General features: G+C 47.3%; 1 protein-coding gene across 2 annotated transcripts in view; it reads right to left on the bottom strand.

Annotated features, from left to right (window-relative positions):
- Nucleotides 1-43: 43 nt before the first annotated feature.
- Nucleotides 44-27,609, bottom strand: part of EPB41 (erythrocyte membrane protein band 4.1) — a gene marked incomplete at both ends in the record, with an annotated part of 40,287 nt that continues 12,721 nt past the window's right edge. The window contains 15 exons of one of the 2 annotated variants that reach the window (XM_079546235.1): nt 44-142; nt 1,215-1,295; nt 1,773-1,874; nt 2,562-2,690; nt 16,536-16,715; nt 19,250-19,312; nt 19,774-19,818; nt 19,948-20,004; nt 21,759-21,970; nt 23,406-23,513; nt 24,233-24,364; nt 25,495-25,611; nt 26,429-26,601; nt 26,849-26,946; nt 27,405-27,557. In XM_079546235.1, coding sequence (XP_079402361.1) covers nt 44-142; nt 1,215-1,295; nt 1,773-1,874; nt 2,562-2,690; nt 16,536-16,715; nt 19,250-19,312; nt 19,774-19,818; nt 19,948-20,004; nt 21,759-21,970; nt 23,406-23,513; nt 24,233-24,364; nt 25,495-25,611; nt 26,429-26,601; nt 26,849-26,946; nt 27,405-27,557 — 1,749 coding nt within the window. The remainder of the gene's footprint in view (nt 143-1,214; nt 1,296-1,772; nt 1,875-2,561; nt 2,691-16,535; nt 16,716-19,249; nt 19,313-19,773; nt 19,819-19,947; nt 20,005-21,758; nt 21,971-23,405; nt 23,514-24,232; nt 24,365-25,494; nt 25,612-26,428; nt 26,602-26,848; nt 26,947-27,404; nt 27,558-27,609) is intronic. The other variant, XM_079546236.1, reaches the window with a different exon arrangement.

Raw genomic sequence — 27,609 nt, 5'->3', positions numbered from 1 at the left:
TCTGTCCTTTATGGCACGTGGTCTCCCTACTTACTCAGCCCTGCTACTCCTCTGCAATCTCAGTCTCCTGGTGCACAACCACTTTGGTCACCGACATGTCCGGGTGCTGCTCCTTCGCTGCCTTTATGGCCTGAGCTAGGACCTGCAAGAGAGCACATCTCAGACAAGGGCCAGGGGGAGCTCGAGGTAACAAGAGCCTATTTCTAACTCTGGGCAGAAAGAAAGGAAAGCAAAGCCTCCTGCCTGCAGTTTAGAAGGAAGACTGGTTTAAAGGCAAGGCAGGAATCAATGGTGCACCTTACACCAAGCAGAGAATTCTCATGTCCTGAAGGCTCCCGATCCCAACGGGAGCACAAGGTGCTGGAATCATTAGGCCTCCTTGGATCTGTTCACACTGCTTGGCCACGAGCCCCACGCAGAGCAAATGCACACGTTTCTGGGAGCTGGGCAGAGCACAGCTTTCAGTGGCACTGGCCTATTTGTTAAAGGCAAGATGGCTTTCTAAGAACACATCACATCTCCCAGCTGCCCCTGTTAGAAGACGGATAGGAGCAATTAAGCAAACTCTGTTTATTCTTCCAGCAAGCGTGACCAGCAAGTTGCAGACGTTCTCAGACATCTGCTGTCAGAATTAACTAACTAGTTCTTGCTGTACAAGTGTTTTCCAGGCCCGTGATAGCTGCAACTAAAATTAAATTTAACGTATGATTCTCTGATGACAAAACCATCACTTCCAACACGAGCTGCAGGCCAGTGAGGCTGACTCATCAGAAAGGCTCTCATATAAAGCCTGTGAGATTTAATGCAGGCATCTCTTCTCCAGTGGTGCTGAGAGCTACGAAACAACTTCTGGCACTGCACTGCAGCAATCTCTCTTGTAAGGTTTGAGAAAATTAATGCAGATCATCCAGATACCACAGAAAACTTCTTTCATTTTCTTGCAGATTTTTTTTAAATCGCAATTTTCCAAAGCAATTCTATCAAAACCCTGCTGCCAATACCAGTTTCATAGCAGAATTAAGCTTTGCTGTCCCAGTTATGAAACTGCCTACTGTCAAAAAGGAATTTATTATTAAAATCAGCTTTAGAGCTTTATTTTTACCCAGAAAACAATCCGTAGGTTATTTTCTGTTTAAATTATCTTCAGAAAGACAGCATGGCTGCAGCCTGTGCCAATGCTGAGAAGCTCTTCTGAACTGCATCCAGACTCCTACCTGGTCATGGTCCACATCTGCATCTCCTGTGATGACAATCCTCTTCTCAATCCGTGTCTCTGAAATGCCACCTTTCACAGTCTGCCACAAAGGGAAAACTGCTGTTAGCTGAGAAGCAAAAAGGCATTCGAGTGCACTGGGGCTGCCTGCCTAAAGATGGCATCCAAAAATAGGATTACCAAGTACTGCTGTCATACCAGAGTATCAAAATCAAAGAGGAAAACTGCCACTGCTCATAGACAAACACTGTCAAGCATTCAGTGATCTTTTCTTGTAACTGTGCCAATGAAGAGCTTTGACTCACAGTGCATTTCTCTCCTGTTGTCTCACAGGGCAGCTACAGCCAACATCCTGACTCCATGGAATACATCATCTACAGTTTTAATACAGCACAGGCAGTTCTGGGACCCCCAAGCTTTGTTTCAGGTGTTCAATTTTTTGGGAAAGGAACAGGAATGTAAGCTTTTTTTTTTCTTTCTGCTATTCAATTCTGCCCGTCTCTTTATTGTGTTGTTGCTTTACTTTGTTGTTTCTGTTGTCACTGCTTCATCTCATTACCTTGGTGATCTGTGTGGTGGTGGTGCTGCTGGTGGTCTCTGATGTGATGGTCTGAGCAGTGAGCAGGATGCCAGGGTCCAAATCTCCACTGCCACCATCTGTCTGTGGGAGACAAAAACAAACACCATCAGCCTCTGTCAGCAGTGACGGAAACGGGCTCCACCTCCACAGAGCAGGCTGCAATCTGAGTACAAATCCCACCTCAGAAGCAGAAGCAGGAATTAAGAGATGAAGTGATCCCCTCTGCAGCTGGCTGAAGGACTCTCACCTGCACAACAAGGACTTTGTAGATCCCAGGAGGCTCAGCACAAAACCCCAGCACTGGAAACATACAGATCCATCACCTCAACACCTGTTTCAGTACTGAGGACTAAAGGAGAATCTTCAAATGTTTCCAAAAACGTTTATGGAGTTTTGAAGAGGCATAAACAGCAAAGAGAACTGGGGGAACCAAGCCAAGCCAGCCGCTGCACAAAAAAAAAGCCAGCTCTAGCCAAATGTGCACAGCCTGATCTGCATCCCAGAGCTGAAGATAAATTCTGTTTGCATGCACATCTTGAAAAGGAATTGCACATCTTGAGAAGGTAATTATTCTGCAGGGATGCTAAAAATGCTGCTACTCCAAAATCACTGCGTGCCTGCAAGTATTGACCATAACCCGTGCTGTGGCTCAGCTGTTTTCAGAGGAAGGCAGGCAGCACCAGGTGGTGCTGCAGGATCACCCCAAGGAGCTGCATGTTAGGATGGGTTTAATTAAGCTCCTGGAAAATTAATCAGAACACACCTTACCTGTGCAGCTTCGTAGGTGATGGTCTTCGTCTCCGTGTGAACAATGGGAACTTCTTTTGTTGGAATTTCACTTTTGACAGCATTGGACACGTCTGAGATGGTGACAGTCTGTGTCTTCACTAGGGGTGGCTGTGAGACAGGTGTGAAAGAGCTCAGTCAATGCCCTTCAGTATTTCCACATCACAACTGTGGTCTGCAAATGTTCTGACACTGATCTGATAAAAGCTCTGTGGGAACCAAGGTCAGCCTGGAACCTCCACTGCTAAGCCTCTGCTCCAACACACTTCTCAACAAGTCAAAGCTCCATGTAAGGATTTAACAGACAGAAATCCTCCACATCCCCGGATACCATGGCACCAACTCAGCCCAACAAAGGCAGTGAGGCTCCAAGCAGTGTCACCACGCCATAAGGAACATCTCACCTGATTATGAACTTTCTAATTACTAGTAGCTCCCCGGCCAGCTGCCAGTAAGAGATGACCCTCGTTTACTGATACGATTAACACAGCCCCTGGACAAATGGAGACTTGCTCACAGCTGAGAAGTTTCATCCTGACGACAAGTGGAACATTTCATTAAAAACCCTCATCTCATCCTAGACCTTCAACTTTTATTAAATCAATGTCAGACAAAACAGAAACGTGGCATCTTGGAAGAGAAACGGGGAGGAAAGAAATCAGCTGTCCGCCACCTGATGATAATCATCCCAAAGGAGAGTTAGTTCAGCCCCGCAGTGTTTGCCCCCATCACTCCACGGCTGTTTGCAGTCCCAAATCTGACCGCTGCCACCAGTTGTTAGAGGGGAAGCAGACATCTATTGGAATGGAAGCAATTCACGTTCAGGAACACTGAAGCAGGCAAAAATGCCTCTCAAGGTGGGGAGGAGAAAAGGATGTCAGTGCCTACGTCTCATGGAAGCACGCTTGACAACGCATCCAATTCGCTGTGCTGCACTAAGGCTCAGCCTTGCAGTCCAGGAGATGGCAAAAACCTTAAGCCTAAATGCTCCTCTTTTGGGGCATGTCAGAGGACGCTTTCATTGCAGAAAGGCAAATGGCATTGTGCTGAAGCACAGCTTGTGTTTAGTGCAGAGATCAATTGAGAGGGGCTGGCGCACACCGACTGCAGGACGCGGACCAGGTCCTCAGCGCCAAGACAGCGCCCAAGCCGAGGAAGCACAACTCCTCCTCGTGGGTCTGGAGCACCTGCTTGCTGCAGTGTTTGGGGTTCCACTCCCAAGCCAATCAGGGAGGTGAGGGGAGAGCAGGGCTACCTGGAAGCAGCGAATGACCACGGGCAGCTCGCTCGCACTGCTCGAGCCGTGACATTTGCCATCCAGCTCTGCCACCAAGCTGTCTTCACCGGCCTCCGCCACCTCCGCTCTTCCCTGGGGCTGCAGCAGAGGGGCAGCAGGGACTGCGGCGGGCTCAGGCAGCTCAGAGCCAGCCACCAGCTCTTCCGCAGCTGCACACAGGCCCTGGGCACGGCTCAGCTCCTCCTCGTGGTCCTGGCTGCTGGCTGGGGATGCACCACGTGGAGGAGGCTCGCAGGTGAGCGGCACTGGGGTCTCGCTAAAAGCTACCGACTGCTTTGGGCCCTCCCATTCAAAGCCAGGGTTAACACTTTTCCACTTTGGCTCTTCAGCCACATCCTCTCTGCAGAGAAAGTCATTCATATTCTACAAAGAAAGGGATACACAAAAAGGCCAGAGAGAGAGAGAGAAAGAGGGTTAGGAAGAACAGGAAGACATGAAGCAAAACATTGGTCTCTTACAGCATCTCCATCAGTGAGTGCAGCAGCAGTGGATTCTGAACATTTAAGAGCTTGAAAACCTTTGAAATGTGATGGACTCACTGACACAGGCCTCCTGGTAGGTCAGCAATCCATGCAATGATGGTGTAATGCATTAACATTAAAACAAAACTAAATGAAGAACCACCGCTTTGCACTCTTTGTCCAGTTTGGAAACAGGAATAATTTCAATGTACCAAGTGGAGACCTCTGCACACAGACAAAACCACCAGCAACACTGCAGCCATGCATCAATTCTGCTTTTAACTCCTTGCAATATTTTACGCTGTTTAAATGTGCACGTGGAGTTTAAGGGAATAAAAACCAGAAGGATCATGCATCACCAGCGTGCAGAGCCCCTGCTTTGCTGGGCTCCTAGCACCTGGGAATGCACCTCCCTGCAACCAGTTTGCTGCTGGCCTCTGGGATAACAGAAACCTTTGCAATAGCTAAACCTCCTGCAGGTACAGCATCACTGGCATCGGTGATGGCGTGCAGTTGAGAAGAACAGAATAAAGCAATGCAGCCCTCCAAGGAGCAAGCAAGCACATCTATGGCACCTGGGATATTTCAGGAGACTGTCAGAAGCCAGAGAAGCTGGCTAAAGCTGGTGCTGCTCTGCCTTCCATTCAGCTCATTAGCAAGTTCCCAACTAGGTCTTCTCTCCAGGAGCCCTCTAGCCAGCAGGAAAGCAACAGTGACAAAAAGACAAGAGTTACAACGTGAGCAAAACAGAGCTGTAGCACAAATGGGCTGTTTTTCCAAATGCCCAAGTGATTATACACACTTATGCTTAGGAGAGCATCATCATCAGTGCCAGCGATGGCTGCAACCCAGCCATGCCCCAGAAATGGTGTTCCTCTTGTGGACATGCTAGGATGCCTTCGAGGAAGGGCAGAATAATCTGCAAGTACAATTTGAGACATGTGCCTCATTGAGCATCAGGCAACAAGGAGAAAAAAAGAATGAGATGCCACTGAAATCAATGCTACTGCTACTTCTTACCCATAACTGACAGCCTCACAGATGACTTCTGTAAGCTATAAAAACAGGCACATATCTCTATATCCAACAACAGTGATTACATCTTCATTCAAGTGTGGCTCGTCCGCTGTTGTCACCTTTAATTCTAATTTTGGCGATGGCATGGAGATGAAAGCACTGCATCACTTTCTGTTACGAAGACTGGACAACCAACAAACTGTAACTTGCACTTAAAAGTGACGTCTGAAGGCCGTGCGTTATTTGGTACAATGCATCTGTGATCCATCAGAAGCTTTCAGCCTGACTGACATCATCTAATGGCACAGCTCAGTAGTATTTTAAGAAGCAAAACTGCTTTGTGTAGAACAAATAGAAGCTTGTTTTAGTAGAACTCCCAGAAAGGATTCTTCTCCCATTCCTCTCGGGTGTTTTTCAGTGCCCAGCTTCTTTATGGAACAGACAGATTACCTGTAAGATTCTGTCCATTCCCATTTCCAGCCTCTTGGGCTTCTGTTAAGTTCTTGGGTTACTGCTTAGGGAAATCCACTTAACAGGAGAGAAGTGATGGTGATCAGTGCTGTGATGGGGCAGATCAGGCTGCATAAATGTGGAAGTGCTGTTTCTGATTACAAACCTCTTCTGTACGTGCTTTTCCAGAAGGTACAGATCACAGAATCACAGAATCATTTGAGTTGAAGGGGACCTTTAAAGGCCCCATCCTCATGCTGCGTAACAGAAGATATTATACTGCAATGCTTCACAAAACAGAATACAATCTTAGGTTAGCAGATTTGAATGCTAATTACTTAATCTTGCTTTAAAACCTGGATTCATATGCTGACATCCTAATTTTACATTTCAAAGCTTGCAAAATAATCACAGCATCTTGAGATGATGCAGTGCATCTTCTGGATTTTAATGGGAAGTGCCTTAGAAGCAAGATTCCTTCCATAGCAGCCAGGGCACCCGGTCAGCCAAAAGGAGGAATGTAATCCACAGTTAAAACAAAGCAGATCAAGCAGCCACACAAACACAGACCGACTGAAGAGACAAGCAGCTGCACACAACAAGCACAACTCCACCGCTCCCCTTCACATCCAGAAAAACCATTTGCATTTTAGAAGCATCTCGCATAGTGAAAAGCACAGGAGGGCAGAAAAGCTGCAATGATCTGCATGGTGTGGCCACACACATCTGCAACAGAGCACAGCGCAGCTACAGACATGCAGACTGAAATCCTGATAAGATCAACTAAACAGAAGTTCTTTTATTCTTGCCTTCCTGCGCCATCAAGAAGCCAGGCTAATTAGGAGCTCCCTCTTTCTACACACAATTATCTATTTGTGCACAATTTTTTCCAATATGACGATGTTTGTTCCTGTGTTTATAAATGAAGTTTGCATGTAGGCAAGAAAACATTACCTTCATACCAAACCAAACCCAGCAATCCACCTCACTCGGAATTTGGCCATCTGTTACACATTCTGATCTTATCATGATTTTGCTTCACTTTGCAAATGCAAAAGCATTCCTACTTTGAGGGCTCTGATTTGCACGTTCTCACGGAGCCCCACAGACTGCTCCAACCCCCACAGACTGCTCCAACCCCGCTACATGGAGTGCTTGCAGCCATGCACAGCATAAAGATGATACAAGGAGGGATGCAGTGCCCCAGAAGAAACAAATTCAGGCACACACGGACGCAGCTGAAACGTCACCCTGCTGAATACAGACCTCTGCACACCCGACGTTGGCAGAAACGGAGGACAGAGATGATTCTGAAAGCCGCAGTGTAAGAAGTGACACAGAGTAACTCAGACTGGGGATAAATTAATAACAGGCTTTGACACCAGAGGCAGAAAGGATTATTTCTGAAGTGTTCTTCTTGCCTGTGTTTGTCAGAGGACCTGCAGTTCTGGCTCAGGACACAGCCACGTACAGCAGCTGTCCTTGCACTGCCTGGGACAAGCACTGGTTGCTGTCTGCACCTTTCCTCTACTGGAAAAAACTCCTGCATGAAGAAACAATTTAGCAGTGTCTGCTAACTCCCCATAACAACATTTCATGCTCTCAGTCCCAGCGCCTATTTCATCACCTCCCTGCTCACCCTGGCACTGCAGCAGTTACCAGGTGCTTGTTATTAGGTTATCCCCAAACAGACGCACGCAGGCCACTGGTGTGGGTGATGGCTACAGAGGCACGAGCAGATAATGGTGCTTTTGCAGAGAACCACACTCACCAGGAAGAACTCCCAGATCAAATGGTGAATGGTCAATCCCACAGCTGTCAAAGCGCTATGAGTAAACAGTATTAAGCAGAAAACAAGACATCCTTCTCTTACAACACCTCCTGCATCTTACAGAACTGCTCTGCCTTAAAGACAGAACGTAGAAAGTTTAGAAGCTGTTCAGAAAAGCTTGGCATGTGAAAGTGACTGCCATTCCCTATGGATTTCAGTTTTTGGACCACTGTTTTTTTCTGCCATTGCTGTGATCACAATGCCCTGGTCAGACAACAGAAAGGGGAAAGAGAATTTGACCCAAGTGAAAGGCAGAGCAAGAAAATACACAGCATGCTTTAAGCTGAAGAAAAAGATCAAATTGCTGTTGTGAAGCAGAATCCCAAGTTATTACCAGACACACAGCAGCCACTTCCAATGCACTGCATCAACCCTGTAACGTGAAACAAGCCTGAGATCAGCACTGCGTTACCAATCTCAGGCTGCTGAGGGAGACGGTTCCAAAAGCATTTCCTCCCCCCACATTCTGCTCCCCCCCATCTCCTTCAGGCTCCAGCTCCTCTTCACTGCTGTGCATTTCTTATTTCAAGTCTCCTCTGCAGCAAAAAAAAAAGAGAAAAAAGAAAGCCACGTGTGGCAATACAAACACTGCATTAGATTCAGTTTAGCAGCAGCAGAAGACAGAAGGTGGATACTGTCAGGGTTTATGACCAACACACATCAGCTCTGTGCTGCTGCACTTTGCCTGCTCCATCTGCTGTGCCCAGGCCCTGTTCTGACACTGCTCACTGACAGAGCAAAAGCCAAATTTCTCCAAAAGGAAATAACCTCACAGAGCACAAGCTGGGAGGTAACGTTAAAATGACTGCGTGACCTCTGGTCATGGACACAGCTAGAAGCCAAGTGAAGGCTTACACTGCCAAGCAGAACGACGCTGGTTCATTACAAATGTGGCTGCTTCACTTACAGAAAAAGAAGGGAACGTTTTTCTCCTCAAATTAACACAACATCAGGGGAAAGACTCCCAGAGATGCACTGTGCCAGCCCAGGGAGTCCACAGCCACAGCAATGGTGCAACACAATCCTCACCTCAGAGCAGAGCAGTGAAGGTGCTGGAGGGGCAGAGCAGTGACACACGACCTGTGATGCTTCTGCACTCCAAAGGTTTCCAGCAAACAACTGAACCTATCTTTCAGACTCAGAAGTGAGAAGTTTTGGAGACACATTACGTATTTTCAAGAGGGCTGAAGCTTGTGGCTCCTCTCCAAACAAAGTTATTCTGCATCATGCTGGATTTAACCCCAAATAAAATTACTCTGACCACTCTGTAAGCATGCATAGCTAGCAGCAACAGCCCTCGTGCCCCTCTGCACAGCAGCATGAAGCTGCACCAGATGTCTGCAGCTGCAACCGGGCACAGCTCATGGACCCCCACCTGGATCCCACTGCATGAGCTTGCTTGGTGCAGGGGCTGCTGGTGCTTGGCAATAGTGAGGGTTACCCCAGGAGTCTCAGCACAGGTCATAGGCCTTTTGGTGTTAATAAGCAGTGGAAAGTAGAATCTGATTTGCAATAATATTTATTAATGATAAATGTACATATTTACAAAGAAAAATCTGAGAAAAAATACAAAGCCAAAAAAGTGTTCCAAAAGAGAGCATTGTAGTTAAAAAGAAAGTAATCTCAGTCCCCACAAACTGATCCAACGCTACCACGTACCACTGCCAGGTCAGAGGGGCACAAATCACTGCCCCAAGGACAGGAAGCCTTTACCCAGAGCCTGCAGCCCTTCCCTCCAGTGTTATAAACCAAGAGATGCCAATAGGGACACATGAGAAAGCACCACATCGGGGTCTCCCACGTCACCAGCACGAGTAAGCAGAGACCCAACATTTCCAAATGAATCAGTAACCCCCCTGCTTTGGGATACACTTTTCTGGAAGGCATCCTACCTCAGCCTGCACCATCAGCTCACAGCCAGTGAAAAGAAAACCCAATGAAACAGGGGAATCATCTCAGAGCGATGAATCACCAACACTTAAGGAAACTGAAAGATGCTTCATCTAGAAACTTCCTGAGGAACCCCAAGGTACAGATATGGCAAGGGCAGTCTGACCTCATTCCTACGAAGGAGGAATGCCAAGGAAACCAACCTCTCCCCTTTATTCCAGGACTGGAGGAAATACTGAGCAGCTGCCCCGTAGGATCCTTGCCAGTTGCTTTATAAACTGGAAGGGAAACTGCTCCTATCCTTAACTCCAAGTCCCAACACATCTTCTCATAGAGAACCCTCAGTTCGTTGCCCATTATCCCACGGGGCAAAGCAGCACACAGCAGGAGGTACAGACAATACCAGCTGTCCCTTCTCGTAATGGAAAAGAAAACATGGCCACTCCATGCTAAAGCGTGAAAGCCCAAGAAACTATTCTGCCTTTTATCCAGAGATCAGAAAAGCTGGTATCAGGGTAAGACTCAGAAAGTCAGCACAGAGCAAACCACCAGCTCCAGGATGGAACAAGACGAAGGGGCTGAACCTCAGCTGGTCCCTTAGTGCAGCCACTGGGACCCACATGTGAGCACCAACGAGTCCCATTGCAGCAAGGCAGGCTGCACAGCACTGGGAAAGTCTATTGAACAGCAACACTGCTGGCAGTGCCATGGCAGCCATGTTTCTGGCGTGTCAGAGTCACTGAGATGTCACTTTCTGCAGCACCTCATGCTGAAGAATCAGCATTTCCCATGCAAACAGGGATGAGGTTACCTGCAGATATCTGCAGCTTCCTTTTGGAAGTAAGAATCACATGGGCTGTCAGTACTTTGCAGCATGTTTGTTCCTGAGGAAGAAGTGAGCTCAGCACACGTAAGTTCCTTAATGAAAACCTGAGACCTCTGCCCTTGCACTAAGCCAGATGGTCTGGAGCCCTGCAGTTCTCCTGCAGTGCCATGCCTCAAACGGGCATCCAGCAAATGCAGCAAGAGCAGGAATCACCCAGCACAGCACAATGCACACCATACACATAACACATGAAAACAAGACCCTGGCAGGTTGCTTCAGGGCACTGCTGTAGCTCCATCTGCCATACAAGCAAACAGAGAAGAGGAAGAAGCGGCTGGAAGAGCAAACTGGAGCCCAATGGACTGCAGACATTCCCAAAACACACCTCAGCATCAGCCAAGGGGTGTTTCTGCTCTTGATAAGCTCCCATCCTTCCCTGCCACAAAAGACCATATCCACCTGAATGAATACAGACAACTGGCCCCTGCACTGCCCTAGAAATACAAAGCATCGGTTCAGTTTCTTTAAGCTCTTCAATGATAACTGTTCAATAAGCTCCAAAAACGTAGCTGAGCATTCTCTGAACATACAGTTTAAGGAGTTGTTTTCTATGCTGATAATATCCAGCCATATCTCAAGGTTCAGCAACAAAGTGTGAGAGAGAGAAATCATCTTAATTAAAGAACTGAGCTGCAATGGCCAACAGAGGGCATCTCTCAGCACTCTGGAGTTCAAACACTGCACCAGGCAAAGCTTTCAGACTTCAGGTCCTTTGGAAATGGCAGACAGACAGCAACCAAAAGCCACTGCTACAGCTTCAGAGTATTTATCATCAGTTCAGACAGACAGTGGGCAACAACCCAAGCAGCTCTCAGTGACCGCTACTCCAAGCAACGGCTTTTGGAAGGAAGCAGGAGGTGCGTGGTTAATTCTTCTCCATGAAAAATGGACAGAACACACAGAGGAAGAACAAAACATTCCCTGTCCCTTCTTGCTGTGGAGGATCAATGCTTCCCACATCTCGTTATTCATGCTCCAGTTTCAGAGAGCTTTTTGGAAAGCTTCTTCCCTCCGTCATCTTCTGCACTGCAGGAGCACTCCACGTCCAGGCTCTCCCACCTCTCCTCTCCTCTCCAACTTAACACAGTGCCCCTGAATTTCAGCTGTCCTCCTTGGGGCTGACAGCTCTCCTTCGGGCTGTGGTACACCTGAACAGATTTCCATCTGCCATCCCTACTGCTGAAAGAGGAAGACTGTGTATTAAAGGCAGTGTATTGTAACGGGAAGAATACTTTCCAAGGAATTCAGCAGAAAACTTAAGTCCTAAAGGCACAAACTGGTGAACTAATAGGAGCGTGTTACAAGAGAGCAGACAGATCAGAAGGATTCCAGGAGATCAGATGGAGGGTTTCACTGGTAGCCTACATTTCTGAGACAGCATTTAGGGAGCCTCAGCCTCTACACACACAGGGATCCTTAGGATGAGCCAGCACATGCCAAGTTGTGCACATACCTAGTTTGCCTTGCGCTTTTTTCCTGTAAGCACATTTGCTAACTTCTTAAATAACACTGCTCGCACAGATACGGATCTACGAAGGGTTATAAATACAGGTATTTATATATAGTCACATATTTTGGCCCCTGTGATAGAGTTGTCCTCCTTTCTCTTCTACGCTGTTGGAGCAGCTGCCAACACTGATGGCATTGGAGGCTGTTCTCAGAAGTAACTCTTCCTACACCAACACTATACAGAAAGCAACAGAAAGCATATTGCTGCTGAAGGAGAAGCAGGTGGCTCAGTTCACTCACAGAATTACTATGTACACAAAGAAACCCCATGGACACAAAGCCCCATCCTCCCTCCAGCTTGCAGACCTGGCTCTGCCCATCCTACACAGCTCGACCACGTTCATTATTGAGTTAACTTGGATAAATAGGAGCATCACCCAGACAATCACACAGGTAGGCAATAAACAACAAGCAGCATGCAACGGGTTTCTTTTGTTGCTGTTAGAGAAGTCAAAACAATAGATGGCTTTAACATTGGAGTTATGGCTTGAGCACAGTGGTCTTATCACAGTTCAGGTAAATGGAAGAGTTGGAACATCAACATGCTACCAAAGGCGACGCGTGTAACAGTGGGTTTTCCCATTCCTGTCACTTAAGCAAACATGCTACAGTTAGTTCAACACAAATTAAAAAGAACACAGCTGGGGCATACCAAGACCACCAGAGAGAGAAAAATAATCGACCTATGCTTACAATAAATATTTCCTTCTAATGCATTTTCTCCTGCAAAACGATGCAGTTGCTTTGAAATGAGAATACGGGCACAAGATGGAAGCTGTGATGCTTTGCCAAGGGCTTCCCACTGGGAGAATGAGAAGCTGCCTGTCCCTGTCTCTAAGTTAACAGTAACAGCAGCACTGATGATCAATGCTACTTATCTCAATGCCAGACTTAGTTTCCTGGAGAAGGAGTGGTCATGGATTGGATTCAGTGGGTTGCTGAAGAGCCTCTTTGGGTTTCTGGATCACCATCAGACGTCCTGCTTGTGAACACCTTATGTTCGAAACAAGCCTAACAGCAAATCTTCAGCAGTGGCTGCATGGAGGGAGACCTCCTGCCACACAGCCTGCCCTCTTACAGCCCAAGCATCTGCAATTGGGAACACGTATTTCCGAGGCATCCCGACATCCGCGGCAATCCATTACCACTCCTGCCAGGCCTCAGATCACAGCCACACAGAGAACAGCAGGATTAAAGCAAATGTCACAGGGTGCCCCCCCCAGGGGCAACGAGCTGCGCAGATCAGAGCCCAGGACAAGGAGGATGCAGCTGATGCCACGGCCAAGAGATTCAGGAGCTTTGGTCTTGAGGTTTCTGCATGACCCTGTTCCCGCTCAGAGAAACAGCAGCCACCAAACAGTCAGTGCTACCACCACAAGAAAAGACATCATAAAGGGGATACGTGGAGATGGAAAAATTCTAGAGTACAGCTGGCACTTTTTGAGTGATTTATGCTCTTCAGGAATCGGAATAGAAACCTTTGGAAGAGTTTCTTCGCTTGCTTGCTGGGGAAATGTTGTCTCAGTAGGGATCTGCTGCTTTTTTAGTTTGTCTTCATCCTGCACTAACAGAGGACGTTCCTGTGTCTGCTTTCGTGGTAGAAGATCAAGAAAGACAGAGAGAGATGAACAAAAATGACAGATGGGAAGTGCCCAAAACGATACTTGGAGGTGTGCAAAGCGTTTGGCCAGTCCAAATGTCAGCGTGGAAATGCACTGCTATGAAAGCAGAGCCCCAGGGAGCTCAGCTCACACCCCTGGCTGAGCTACAAAGCACAGCTCTAGCTGACAGAGCTTGTGGGTCTCTGAGTCATGATCCACGTGTGTTCTGTGCCTGCCTTCCAAGTGCAAGGTCAAAGCCTGTTACAAAGTGTTTGGAATTGGAGCGGGCCAGGACAACAGTCTGCTTTTGTGGCATTACAAATAGAAACAGTGCAGACAAAGACCACACTTTGTTTACAATTCCCTATTCTACAGTGCCCTTAAAAATAGCATCTGTTAAATAACGGAGAGCATTTATACTTCAGTGCAGATAGAAAACTTTTTGTTTTTTTTTTTTTTTCTTTAAAATTCAGACAACGGTATCAAAATTTCCATCGCTTTGAAAATTCTGCTGGAAGAAGTGAAAAATCTTTACACCTTAGAAATGCTGAGCGTGGAACGGTTCCAAACTCCTTAAACTTTGCTCTGCATTTCAGTACTTTTGCTCCTGGATTCTCAAGAATGTAAAACAGAAGGAGTCAATCGTCACACAGGATCATGCAAGGGCTCTGGTGTGTTCACTGAAGTAAATAGGACTGTGGGAATGCTGCTGTGACCCATCCAGGCAGCTCTCCATCCCTTCTGCTCAGCCGTGGTGAGGCTATGAAAGGAAGAACTTGGCTCTGAGCTCCCTCAGCTGAGCCAGCCTCCTCTGATCAGTGTGGTATTTGGGGACCGGCTCTTTGCACACCCCTAAGTGATGAGTATCAGGGAGAAAGTAGCTGGGAGACTGGGCAGCAAAAGAAAAGATAAAATGCAAGAGTAACATGATCATCAAAAGAAAAACGGAAAGAAAGACAACATGAAAAGAACAGGGTACAGTTAAACTTTCATCATTGCTTTTCTCTCCGAATACACCGTCACATCGCTCATGCAGCTCTTTCCAACCAGCCATGCACCAACGCAAGCAAACCGCAAGCTGCAAAAGCTGCAGCGGTGCACAAAGTCCTCTGGGTGTTGTGAGTTATGAATCTACTTCACGTAGCCAAAAGAAAAATGCTATTTAGCAGCTGCTGTTGAGTTTTTGCTTGGTGCCATTGCGATAGCAGAATTCCTTTTCAGAAGCACGTATCAGAACAGCAGCTTTACCTCGAGCCCACCAACCAACCTGTCTCTCAGAAGATAGGACAGTGACTTTCTTTACCTGGACACACAAAGCACGTAAGGTTCAGTTGTCTTGCAGCAATATGGGAAGAGCAAAAAACAGCCCCTGGCAGATTCATATCCTTTTGCCACCACCACGGGGTTAAGATACCACCACGAAACAGGGCTACTTTGCATTATGAATTATCTGCATTATGTTCACCATCCCCGAGCTTTTTACACTGATGTGCAGATCAAGTGAAACACAGCCCTAGGAGGTGCCTTCTCTGTATGAGGCAAAGATGCATTTCTAGAAATCCACAGCAGAACGCAAACTAAAATGAATTTCCAGAAATGCAAATCAAGAGCTGACACCAATCTTCACATCACTGTGGACCACTGCAGCCTTCAGTGGGTAAATGCACTCCACCCAGTTGCTGTGCACAGCAGCCCCCCAAGCACTCCAAGTGCAGCCACCACAACATAATTTCTGAGTAACTAAGAATTGCATTTCTGCACTGCAGCTGCTGAGCTGCAGGGCCCCTGCTCTATTCCACCTGCACGTGCACAAAGCAGCAGGCTGAGCTCTGCTGTGCTCTGCAAACTCCGGCAGAATTTACACTAAGAGACAGCAACCAAAGTGTAAACCTCATCCATGCCTTAAACAGGGTAATTCCAAGCACGACAACAGACTCGTTTTGGTGGGCTTGTTTTGCTTTTCTAACAGGAAAAAAGCCCTGCACTGGCCTTTGTTCACGCTTTGAGGAGCCTGCAGTGAACTTCTGTCCAGTGAAGCCCTGTGCTTCTGCTGATAACCCTCCACCCATTGCAGAATTACTTCTGTTTATGGAGTACCACCAGCCTTGCAATGGCATGAAAAGCCACCAGAAGCCTCTCTGCAGAGCAGTGGGCAGGAAGGGCAGAAGCTGAGGTTAAGCCAGGAGAGATTCTGTGGCTGCCTTCACTGCAGCCAGCATTCAACTTCTTCACTTTTAAAGAAAATCTCATTCGTTACTGAAGGGACTGATGACCAGTTTCACTCACAACCTTCAAATCTGAGCCAGACAGTGCCAGCATTAATACAAAGGGAGAAGCTGTCCATGATCAAAGGAGAAGCAAGCTGGCAGACTTTGCTGCTCCATCTCGGTTTCTCTAAAAAGTCCCTTTTTTTTGAGGGAATGAGCAGGGAGATTCGGAATGCCTGCAGCCCCCAACGTGCAGACACAGCTTCTGCAAGGACAGAGGCCGCCGTCTCAGACAGCCCTGCTCTCACCACAGCACACCTACATGCACTAGCAGAGCCCAGTGTGACACTAAACCCAGGGACTGCATTAAATGGGGACTGCAGTGACATCTGCAATTGATGCCATGCTAGTGTTTGTCCACTGGATTCCTGCAATACCATCTCCATAGCGACAACTTCTTTCGATTTAGGGCTGGGTTGTTGGGTAGTTGGTTTTTTGTTTGTTTAATATTTTGGGGAGATGCATTCTTTGGTACTAAGAATAAACCAAACCCCAAAGCAGCCACGTGAAGTGCACTGTCAGCACGGACAGCACTACAAAACGCAGTACCAAAACCAGGTGAACAACACCCATGTTCCTTCACCCAGCTAAATAAAAACCCACAGTTTTAGGGCACTAAAACAAAAGCACCGATTCTCGCAGAGCCCATCTAACAGTCGCACTGAGTGCACCCAACCCAGGAGCAGCTGGGGCTTAACTGGGCTGGCAGGGCTGTCGCTGGGCACCCTCCTGACCCCAGGTACTCACTCCATCCGCTCCCGACGGAATCTGCCCGTTGACATTGAGCGTTCGGAACGGGGAGTGAGTGGACAAACGTTTGTCCCATTCACTCGGGCGAGGCTCGGGGACAGACTCCATGAAGTTCTTCTTCAGCTCACTGATGTTGGCATGATGCTTCTTTATTTCTTCTTGGGTCTTATCTAGATCCTAGTGGCGGAAAGACAGAATAAATGAAGAGACACGGAGATGGGCGACCTACAGTTTGCCTATGCTGCCACAAAACAAAGCTGCACTCAGCAGAGTTGTTGCCAACTTCCATCAGTGGTGCTCACACTGTGAATGTACCTCTCCCTTCTTTCTGGCCTTGCACTGAGCAAACCACACTCAGAACCACGCAGTGTCTCCTGCAGGACCCAAACCTGCCATCAGCTCATCTCCAGCTGTGACTGCTGAGGTGTCACCTCATGGCCTTGCTGCACATGGGGCTTTCAAATTGCAAGTCTAAGTTTGCTTGGGTTCTTTCATGCTTTTGAATTTGCTTTCTTTTCCCTCTGCTAGTCTGAATGTTCAAGGATATAAGGGTAGTTAATGTTTAAGAAGGCTTCTCTCCAGTTTCATTTCTTCTCTTTATACCTATTCTCTGTTGTCTTAACAAAAGTTATCTTTGGTTCCAGAATACCCCACTATCTTTTTTTCCTCTCATCTCATTTCCTCCCTCCAGGAGCCACCATAGGAGCTTTAGACTTCAGAGCTGAAGATGAGATGCAGACCTCTAAAACTTAACTGAGCATTTACTTCATGCTGGATCAAGCAGGAAACTCCTGCTTAGATTATTAATCTGGAAAGGGCCAGATTTCTTCTCTGCAATGCCAGTTTACAGCATAAATGAACAGACTTTGAGGCAAGTCAGCTCTGTTCAACTAATACGTTTAGAAATAGCCTCCCCTTGCAAGCAAACAGTTAGTTTAACACAAAGCTTTTGCATAAAATAGGCTTAAGCCAAACAGCTTTTCTGGACAGTGCCAGAAAACAGCAAGCCTCACTCTATAGAGAAGGAGAAAGTAAGGTCAGGAAAAGCATCATTGGCAAAATTCACTCCTTTTATGCTTTGAGTTGGCAGCCAGCCCATAGACCTAAGAAGATGGGAAAGCAAGCACTTCCTGAAGCAAACACCTCCCCAGAGGAAGACGTCCCACTCTGCTACCTGCATCCCTGCAGCACACAGGGCGACAGGCCCCCAACGCCCAATGAGTAAATTTGCTCTTTTTGGCACAGTTCTGGGGAAATAAAAGCTCTGCCATCAGTCCCACATAAAGCACAGCATTTGCTTATGGGAAGTGGCACGGAGAGGCGGGCTGAGGACTCCATGCAAACTGCATCTGGGCATGGGGTCAGGAGCCCTACGGCTGCCACTGGCTTGGAGAAAAGAGAAAGAGCACCCAAATCCCTGCTGCCACTCCTAAGAGTTGATCTGAGCCTGCAGAGAGGCTGCAGCCACAGAGCAACCCAGGAGATCACAGCTGTTCTTGAAACACCTTAAGGAACATGCTACGACCACCAAGCTTTCCCTCACGTTCTGCCTTTTTCTAAGTCCGCAGAGAGCAGCATATGGAGCACTGAGCACTGAACAGCTCAGTGCAATTAAACAGCAGCTCCTGGAGCATTTCTGTGCCAGCAGTTGTGAGGTCTGCTAGAAACCACCAGCTTTGCCACGCACACAGAGTGAAGAGGAGCAGAGGGGTGAGCCACTGGAGCACCTGCAACAGAACCAGCGGGAGGGTGGGGGGAGCAGAGCCTGGTCCCTCATGAACAGGAAAAAGCTGTTTGGAAGCAGGGTGTGGGTAAGAGCTGTGCTTGAAGTTGGGGAGGAGGAGCTGCTCAATTGGTCTAAAGGAAGCGACAAGGCACTGTCCTCGCAGTGGTGGCCAAACTCTGCCTGGTGGGTGCTCATGTCCAAAAGCTTAAATCGTAGCAGTCGTTTAAAAAAAAAAAAAAAAAAAGAAGAAAGAAAATCCCCAAAAGCTGCAGAACTTTTAAAATTCAGATTAGGAGAAGGCAGTTAGTACACTTCGCTTTCAAGAGATACCAAGAGGAAAACCCTACTACCAGCTGCTGGTGCTGCAAGTTGGAGTAGAAACACATAACACAGGAACAGAATATCAGAAGCCACAAAGTCTTCTGTAACATGGTGTAAGGGTAAATATATGATTGGCAAGTTCTGTTCTGAGATTGTGCTGGGTGAAGCCAAGGGAAGGGCTCCCAGAGCCAACGGGAATGGATGGATGGATGGATGGATGGGCATCCATTGCCATGGGTCACCGCCAGCCCCGAGGGGATGGACTGCAATGCAGGCTGTCCCAGGATGTGTTTCCTTGATTCCACTGGGCTGCCCTCGCCCACCAGAATTAATTTATTTCCAGCTACCAGGAACTCATAGAGGAGCCTCTATGAGTTTTTCCCACAATGTGTGCCGTGGTCCAAGAACAGAGCAGGCTGAGCACATGGCTCTGCCAATCATATATCCTGGGGAGTATGAGAGAATGAAAGTCAGAAGGGGTAGAAGGAAGAATGCCTGCACATCGTCATGTTTACTGTCAACATGCAAAAGCGTACTTAAAAAAAAACCATTTCATGCAGTAGCATGCAAAAAGAAAGGCAGCAGCAGAAGAGGAAGAAAAAGTTGAGCACAGAACACAGATCTAGGCAAACGCAACTGAAAAAAGCTTTGAGTTCATACAAACCTCCAACATTAAATTGCTATGCCTGATATAAATGTTTTCACCATCTAGTCTCTTTGATCTCTTCTGTGAAAATGAAAGAAAAGGGGGAACAAAAAAAAGAAAAGCACAAAAAATTAAAAGGTTGTTCTTGCAGGATCGACAAATTGGCAAATTAAAAAGTTAGTGAGTGGAGCGCAGCGCTGCGCCGGTGAGGGATGGGCCACAGTCACCACCAGTGAATGGAAGGTCTGGCTCATGGGGATGGGAAAATGCAATGAGTGCAATGAGTGCTTTAAAGAGACAGCTCCCAGGGTTTCATTGGCTTTTGCTTTGATCGGTGGTGCCTCTGTGACATTCAACGTGGGTCATTTCAGCCACCACGCTTCCAAATCAAGTGTGTGACAGCTCTGGTTTAGAAAAAAAAAGAAGAAAATAAAAACCCAACCCAAAGCACAGGAAGGAATTGGAGCACTGTCTTTTTAAACAGGTCAAGTATGCGTGAGTGATACAGCAAATTTGTTTTGTGAAAGCGTAAAACGGCTGACCTTCCTCATTCTTATCAGCTCTTCCTCTTTTTCTGCAGGCTGCTTCTGTTTGGGCCGTGATAAGAAGGGAGAAAAAACAAAACCACAAAAATGGTTGGTTCATTTCACTGCGTCAAACCTCCCCGTGTAGCCATAAAAAACAGTGAGTGTCCTAACTGAGATATTGGCACAAACCTGGGGTCGGTCACCAGCCGCAGTGGGTGCTGTGACCTCAGTGTGCGTTTTCCTCACCTACATTTAAGAAATAAACGGGTAAAAACATTTCTTGTTAGTAGCCTTTTTCTCGAGAGACAATTTAGTTTCCAAACACAGCTGCATCGGGTTGGTTTTGAAATGCTGGTTTTGAAATGCACATGCAAAAACCAAGATGCAGCCTTCCACAAGGAGTTAATGACACCGCAGCTCTCTTGCAGTCTGTTAGTTCATTTCAGGTCATTCTTTCAGCTTGAGAGTCATGTGCATTTGCAATAGTGCTCTCTAGTGCTGCTGCAGGCTGCCTTCCTGCTGGATTATACTTGTCAGCCCATGTTTTCACTGGATCTTCCCATGAAATCATGACCAAAAGCAACACGTTCACATGAGAACAGGTGGGATGCTGTGGTATTGTGTTTGCACAGCCAGTAAGAAGAGACCTACCCATAAAAAGGGACCTAATATCACAAATTAGGGTATTTACATGAGCAGAGAGCCCAGATTGTCTTAATGTTTTAAGGAAAGCAATTCAGGGAAACTGGGATGCTGAATGCTCTGAAGGTGAAAGCATCAGTTGGTGTTAAAAGAAGTGTGAGAAGGTGTTCTACATGTGAGAAACGGCACATTTGATGTCTTCAAATCCACCATTTCCCCCCACAACTACGTTTAAAGGGGAAAAAAAAGGAATATTCAAGCATTTAGGGGAAAAAAAAACAAACAATAACAAACAAACAAGCCAACAAATCTGCAATAAGTGTAATGGAATAAATAAAATCTACTGATCCTTACTTTACAGCTGATTATTGGGCCTGAGTGGTGTAACAAGAAGAGTGATTCTCAAATACACCCTCCTGAAGATTTCCTTTGCTATTTTCATTTAGAAATTATCATCCACACAGGTCAAGAAATTTCCTGCTCAACCGTTCTTTCTGCACCTCCACCTCCCAGGTGTAACTGACCATGATCTCTGGTGAATGTGTCAGATGAGACCACAGGTCTCATGTCTGTTGTGCACACCAGACCACACACATCCCATGTCACACCAAAAATTGGCTCCAGGAACAGCTGGGAGCAACTAAACATTCGGGCTGACATGGAAATGGTGACTCAAGGCGTGCACCAATGCTGCATCACTGAGAGCTTTCAGGGATTTGCAGAATGTTAAGGACACTCTGCTATGAACAACGTTTTCACACATTATTTTGACTTAAAATACCAACCCATTAATGTCTTTATCACATCAACACCAGCAGAAGCCTCAGACATCTGTGGAGAGTGTGAATATTCTTGAAAAAACCTCCATTTAAACAATAAATGCCCCCAAGGTCTGAACAGCACCGTTCACTACTAGAATTTCAGTCTGGTTTTTAGAAACATCCAGAGGAAGTATATAAATTAAAAGCACATGCATTCAGATATTGGGCTGTGGACCATATCTGGGTCACTAATTGCACCAGAACTGCTCACCTGCCCTATGAGGAAACAGCAGATAGAGCTTAGCAAAGAGTGAGCCCCGAATTCAAGTTAACACAAACTGAAATATCTGTTTGTGTGCAATTCTCACTGACTTTTTAAATGTGTCAGCCCGCTGTTTAGTTGCACCAGAGCTCCCACCAGCCAGCCCTTCTGCCTCCACCTGGCCACCCCCTCCTTGCACTGTGGTCAGGGCTGGCATTTCCCTGCTATCCAGGTCCTACTGCTCCCTCCCACCCGTTGCCCAGGCAGGGAAGATGCCCAGAGCCACAGCTCCAGCCTGGCACCAGTCTCTCCCCAAGTGATGTGGACTAACATACCTTAGATGCCTCAGCTTGCTCTGCTTTGGCTCTCTCTGGGAGGACCTCCTCATGCTTCGCCTCAGCTTTCAGTGCTTCCTTTTCTACTTTTGATGCAGCGAGGGCTTCCTTGGCATCAGGCTTAGCTGGGGCTGCCTCAGCCACGTGGCTCTGGGCGATGGCAGGAGCAGAGGTGGGCCGGGGGCTCCTCTCAGGTGTTATCACTGCCACAGCTGAGGGACAGACAGGCAGCACAAGGGTCAGAGCGGGCAGCGCTTCCGCAGCTCCACACAAAGGGTTTCCAAATTACAGCGCCGTAGTTGTAAGGGAGGAGGGAGAAGGAGGCAAAAAGGGAAGAAGAAATCAAGATGTCGAGCAAAGCGGCTTTTGCATTTAGTATGGGGAAGTCGAGATTGTTTTTCTGATGGCTGGAACAAAATAAAATCCCACAAGAGATGGTTTACAAAAAGCAAGCTTGCACTCCGCAGAGAAGCCACAGCAGAAAGGCTAATCTGTTTTTGATGTTGTGCCATTGATTTCTGGGTCCTTCATACAGAACTCCATCAGAACACAACCTTTAAAATAGCAACACTTAGAGCTGCGGTGAATTCTGGATCTCCTTTGCACGCCCTCAATCAGAAATGGGTGGTTTCTGGAAGAGGAACCAAAGTTTTCCCACAGAGCCCTGATGTCTTCAGCAATGCAAAGAAGAATTAAAAGGAAATACCCCGACAAGCACTTCCCAATAAAACTTTACAGCAACTTTCAGGTGGCTTCCAAAGCAGACTCACGCAGTGTGCTGAGATGGGTATCTCCTGCTGCAGCACAAGGCACGGCTGCAAGGAGATATCCAGCATCTCCAACTCCGTGCAAGTGCACAATGAATAACATGCTTGGAAAAAAAATCGTCTTTTGAGAGGATGAGCCTGAAATAAAAGCACTACGTGTGCACAAAAACAACTGCCTGCTTCTTCCATTGAGTTCTGACTTCCCAGACAACCCCTGAGCTCTGTAAGCCCGAAACTTCCACAAACATTCAAAAGCTAATGCTGTGCAACAAAGCAAGCCCCAATTAATTCATGGTCTTTATCTACAGGCACAACAAACTATTTCGTTCTCCCAGTGTTGCCTTTTGATTGCTATTTCACTAAAGATATCATATACAGGTGGTCAGGAAGAGTCACATTGCATGGATTTCTTCCGAGCCCACCCAGCTAATCAAAGACACCATCTTTCTGGAATTCAAGAAGGAATGCAGTTTTAAGTGGCTCCTCAGTGAGAATTCACGTCACACCATTCACCAAGGAGCTAAACAGCATTTCATACGTGCCCAAAAAGTGTATGGAACAGAGTATCCACGGGTCAGCAACACAGAATGCAGATGGGCAAAAAAGCAAGACCTTGATCACTGAGGTGATATCTTTAAGTTGGAGTCCTTGACACAGGGTCTCGCTGAAACCCACACTAGAGCCCCCCAGTTACCACTGCTGTCTGCATTCCCCCTCCCACCCTCCAGCACAGCAGTGAGTCAGGCATGCTGCTGTCCTTCCAGGGGTGCATCTGCTCCAGGGTGGCACTGGTGCCTCAGAAGCGGTGACAGCTGCCCGAGGAGTTGTATGTGGGGTTGTGACATGGCAGGCAGGGGGGAAAAAGCTGTCACAGTCGTACCTGGCTCCTTCAGGGCTGGCTTTAGCTCTCCCATCACCACCAATTTTTCTTCCTCCTCCTCCTCTTCTTCTACTGGGCTTATCTCAAGAGTGCCAGAGGCATGTGTGGCTAAAAAAGTTATGCGTGTGTTAAATGCCACCTCAAAGATTAAACAGAAAAGGAAGCAGTGCCACCTGTAAAGCTACAAGGCCAGCTCTCCTTAAGGACTGGTGCTCCTCGCACAGTGCCTCAGAGCTCCAGGACACACAGCAAAAAATGACAAAAAGACACTGAGCTCTTCCTCTGCCTCTCAGTGATGAGGTTGCATTCCATCCAGAACTGTGGTACTTCAGGTTTGCTCAGTTAATGACCTTTTAACTATTTTGATATACTATTCTAGATTTAAACACAATCAAAAACGCTCCTCCAAAATCCAAGGTTTAAAACAGCAATCATCACCACCTTGGCCAAGCAGACGGTATCTACTGGGAGCAAAAGTGTCAAGAAGAGGGAGAGGTGACCTCCACGGGCCCAGAGAACACCTCCAGGTCTGAGGCACGGCACACTGCCCACAGAAACTAATCCTACAGAAAGGCACAGCGGCACAGAAGTGTTAGAAGGCTGTCACACCCAGCTGGCATTAGTTCCACTGCAGCAGCACACAGCCAAGCCACGTCAAGGCACTCCACTCACACAACAACACGTTGGCAAAGCTGGCGGTGATTTCACCAGCGATGAACACCACTGCAAACAAGGCAGCCTGCCCTGCAGCACCACTGCAACCCAGCAGCCCCAGCACAGGTGACTGCAGTGGGCACCTGAGGTGCCATGCACAGCCGTGGCGATACCTGACTGCTGCTGCACCAGGTCCGGCAGCTTTGGCTCAGCAATGGGAACCTGAGCCACCTCTACCTTCTCCTCCTCCTCCTCTTCCTCCTCTGCAATGGGTTTCATTTCAAAACTTTCAAGCGCGTGCTTGGCTAGAAAGAGGTTTGCATGCATTAATGGAGCATTTGGGCACCCACTGGCACACGGCAGCACAGAGACAGGGAGCGCAGGTTCCTCGCCAAGGCAGCCTCAGAACAGCAGAGTTTCTAAACCAACATCGCTCAGCAATGATTTTCCACGCTGCAGTTGCCTGTCAGTCCTCCTAGATCTGACAGTCCCAACAGGATACTGGGGAAGAGTTAAAACCAAAACTAATCAGCTCTTTGGGTTCTTTCCCATCGAAAGCACTTTGGGGGGGACATGAAAACTATTCTCGAGCACTTTGTAAGAACATCCATCATCCATCCTGCTGTGCTACATGCTAACTCCATCTTCTGCTCTTACAGCAGAGCGCTGTGCTGACTGCAGGAACAGAGGGGAGTCAGCAACAGGGGGGGAAAATCTGCCACGTCACTTTGTGAAACCTTGAGCTGGATTTCAGACCTGAAAACGAGTGATGTCAAGCACTCACTGTAGAAATGCACGGTAGAAGAAGGGAAATGGAACAGCACACAATGCATATGAATTATGCTCAGTCGTAATGTACTGCAAGCACTGCCTATTTAAGTGAAGAAGAAAGTCAACATCTGACATCACCACTGCTGCCATCATCAGTAGTATTTAAATATACATAAGAGGATGTTAATATTTATTAGCAGTAAAGAGAAATCTAGGCTCCATGTACTAAAATGCAAGGCATTTCTCACACCACCAAAACAGGCTCAAAAAAACCTGCAAGCTGTTCCATGAATGAAGTCTTCCAGAAGCTTTATAAAAAGTATGAGGACCACAGGAAAAGAACTTGGAGAGTTTTCTAATCCATATTTTAAAACACACCCAAACTTAATAAGGAGACAGTTCTGAAGTGCCAGCCATCCCGCCTGCTTCCCCACCTCCCCAGGTTGCTGCCTAGCGGGGTGCAAAGCAGGAACTGAATGAGAACTGGGGCTCTTCCAGGCTGCCTGTCCTCCATCTGCAAAACTCTCCTTGAAAAGAAGCAAGAAAGCAAGCCGCCAGGCTCAGTGAAACTGGTCAGAGTTGTCAGGAACAAGCATGTAAAGGCATCTGAGTGGGGAAAGGACAGCAAACGCACTGCAGAGAGTTGTAGCCACCACAGCTATACCTGGCTTCTCTCGGAACTGATCCACGGGTTTTGGTTCGGGAACCTCAACCACCACCACCTCCTCCTGCTTCTCTTCCTCTACGGCTCTGAACTCAACTTTTTGAGTCGCACGTTTAGCTGAAGAAATGGTGCACATGTTAACAACTGCCCACACAGCAGATGGAAAAAGGCAGCAGACCTCAACGGGGACGGAAGCGTTACGCTCACGGGATGCTCTTTCCATGCCCTGACATTGGGTTACAGCATTGCAGCTGGAGTCCTAATTTTACAAGCACCCGCTGACTCAGATCCAGGACCCTCACCACTCCCCCTTTCACACTTCACCTCTCGTGCTCTGTCTGCTGTTAGCAGGACCTTTTAAAACTGCCAGGAAAGAGCCCTTCTGATGCATGTGCCACAAACTTCAGTATTGCCATCCCCTTAGCAGACACTGACCAAGATTCAAGCACTAGTGGCAAATCTCTCCCCCTCAAGGAAAGCAATGTAACTTAAGAATCTACGTTAAATAAACATAGAATCATAGAACGGCCTAGGTTGAAAAGGATCATAATGACCATCTAGTTTCAACCCCATCGTGTAATACATCAACATCCTACAATTCTTCATCTCCCAAAAGGAGTATGTCCTGAGGCTGAATGTGGTTACACCAGAACTTTGCAAGGAGCCTTCAGCACCAACACCCACAGTTGGTTTTTGACAGTCAGTTCTTGGTGACACTGCTGTAGGGTTTATCTTTTACATCCAGGTCTTGCATTGAAGTGAGAAGTTAAATAAGCTGCTTTTTCACAAATTCTAATAGCATTCAGGGAATACTCAGAAGTTTTCAAAGGGATCAAAACCCTAAGCTCACCAAATCAAAGCAAAATCAGACACAGCCAACGAGCTGAACCCAGGCAGGATGCTGCAGGGGCACAAAGCAGAGCTGCCCACTAACCTCCATCGAGGCTCCTGGAGGCTCTCTTGCTCGCTGTGCGCTCAAACTGGGGTGCAGGTCTGTCAATCATGGCACTCGCCTGCCTGGTCTGCGCCTGCGTCCGCCCACTGTAACGGAACTTGGAGCCCAGAGCCAGGAATCTGCTCTTGGGGATGGCCTCAGTGGAAGTCAGCCTGGAAAGCAGACATGCAAGTTAAAAGCACGACTCTGGATCTAGGAAGTGACACACATCTGCATGAGAAAGAAAACCTCGCACGGAAGCTGCATGGAAATGTACTGCAATACAAGCATTTCATTTCCCTGCAATCGTTTCACTCTGATTTTTGTTGGAACCTAAGGAACGCTGAAGGTGTGCTCATCTTCAGCCCTTCATCTTCAGCATTAATCAGTCAAAGGGAGCCTATCATTTAGGAAACTCACCTGAAAAATGTGTGATGTTCAACACATACTTTCCACAGCTTCTTTGCTGCCCGGTAACTTGGTAGCTTGAATCCAATTGTACTTTCATACTGCTCTTGCTGTTGGAAACATAAGTGATTTAGGTTTGGCAAGAAGCAACTGTTACAGAAGTGCAGCTCCAGCCCATCTACCTGCCCTGCCCAGGAGCACTAAGCTCACTCCATGGATGTGCAGGAGGAGCTCAGGTGTGAGAACAGTAACCATCTGCCCCATATTTTGCCACATTTCCAGAAAAGGAGGAGGCTCTCCAACAATTTCAGCTGTGAATTGCTTTCAGCCTGGATGTGAGAATACCAGACTGTGCCAGGAGGTGGTGCTGGATGACACACTAAAGTTTTCCTCGTCTCTCTCAGCACTTCAGCAAGGTCACTGGGCTCTGCTTGAAGAGCTGAACTTAGGGTCAAGCCAATATCAGAAGCACAAGGGTATAAAATGCCAACTCAGTAGGAAGCTTGCTTCCTTCCCAAAGGTATCAGAAGGTAATTTAACAAAACCCCCCAAAGGAGCCATAACGTACCTCCCCTGGGCGAATCTTAATAAAGAAGCTGCTGCGTTTGTAGGAAATCTTCAGGACTTTGGGCCAAGGGAAGCGGTTGATTCTCAGCTTATCTTTGTAAACAAGAAGGCCACTGGAACAGACTCCCAGAGTGATATCCACCCCTTCCAAGTCCTGAGAAAGTACATTTAAGCAGAGACCAGAGTCAGAGCTGTACTGGGTTCCA

This window comes from Tetrao urogallus (assembly GCF_951394365.1).
Source record: "Tetrao urogallus genome assembly, chromosome: 23".
NCBI lineage: Eukaryota > Metazoa > Chordata > Aves > Galliformes > Phasianidae > Tetrao > Tetrao urogallus.
Note: the sequence above shows the minus strand (reverse complement) of the source record. Positions and strands in the feature narration are given on the sequence as shown.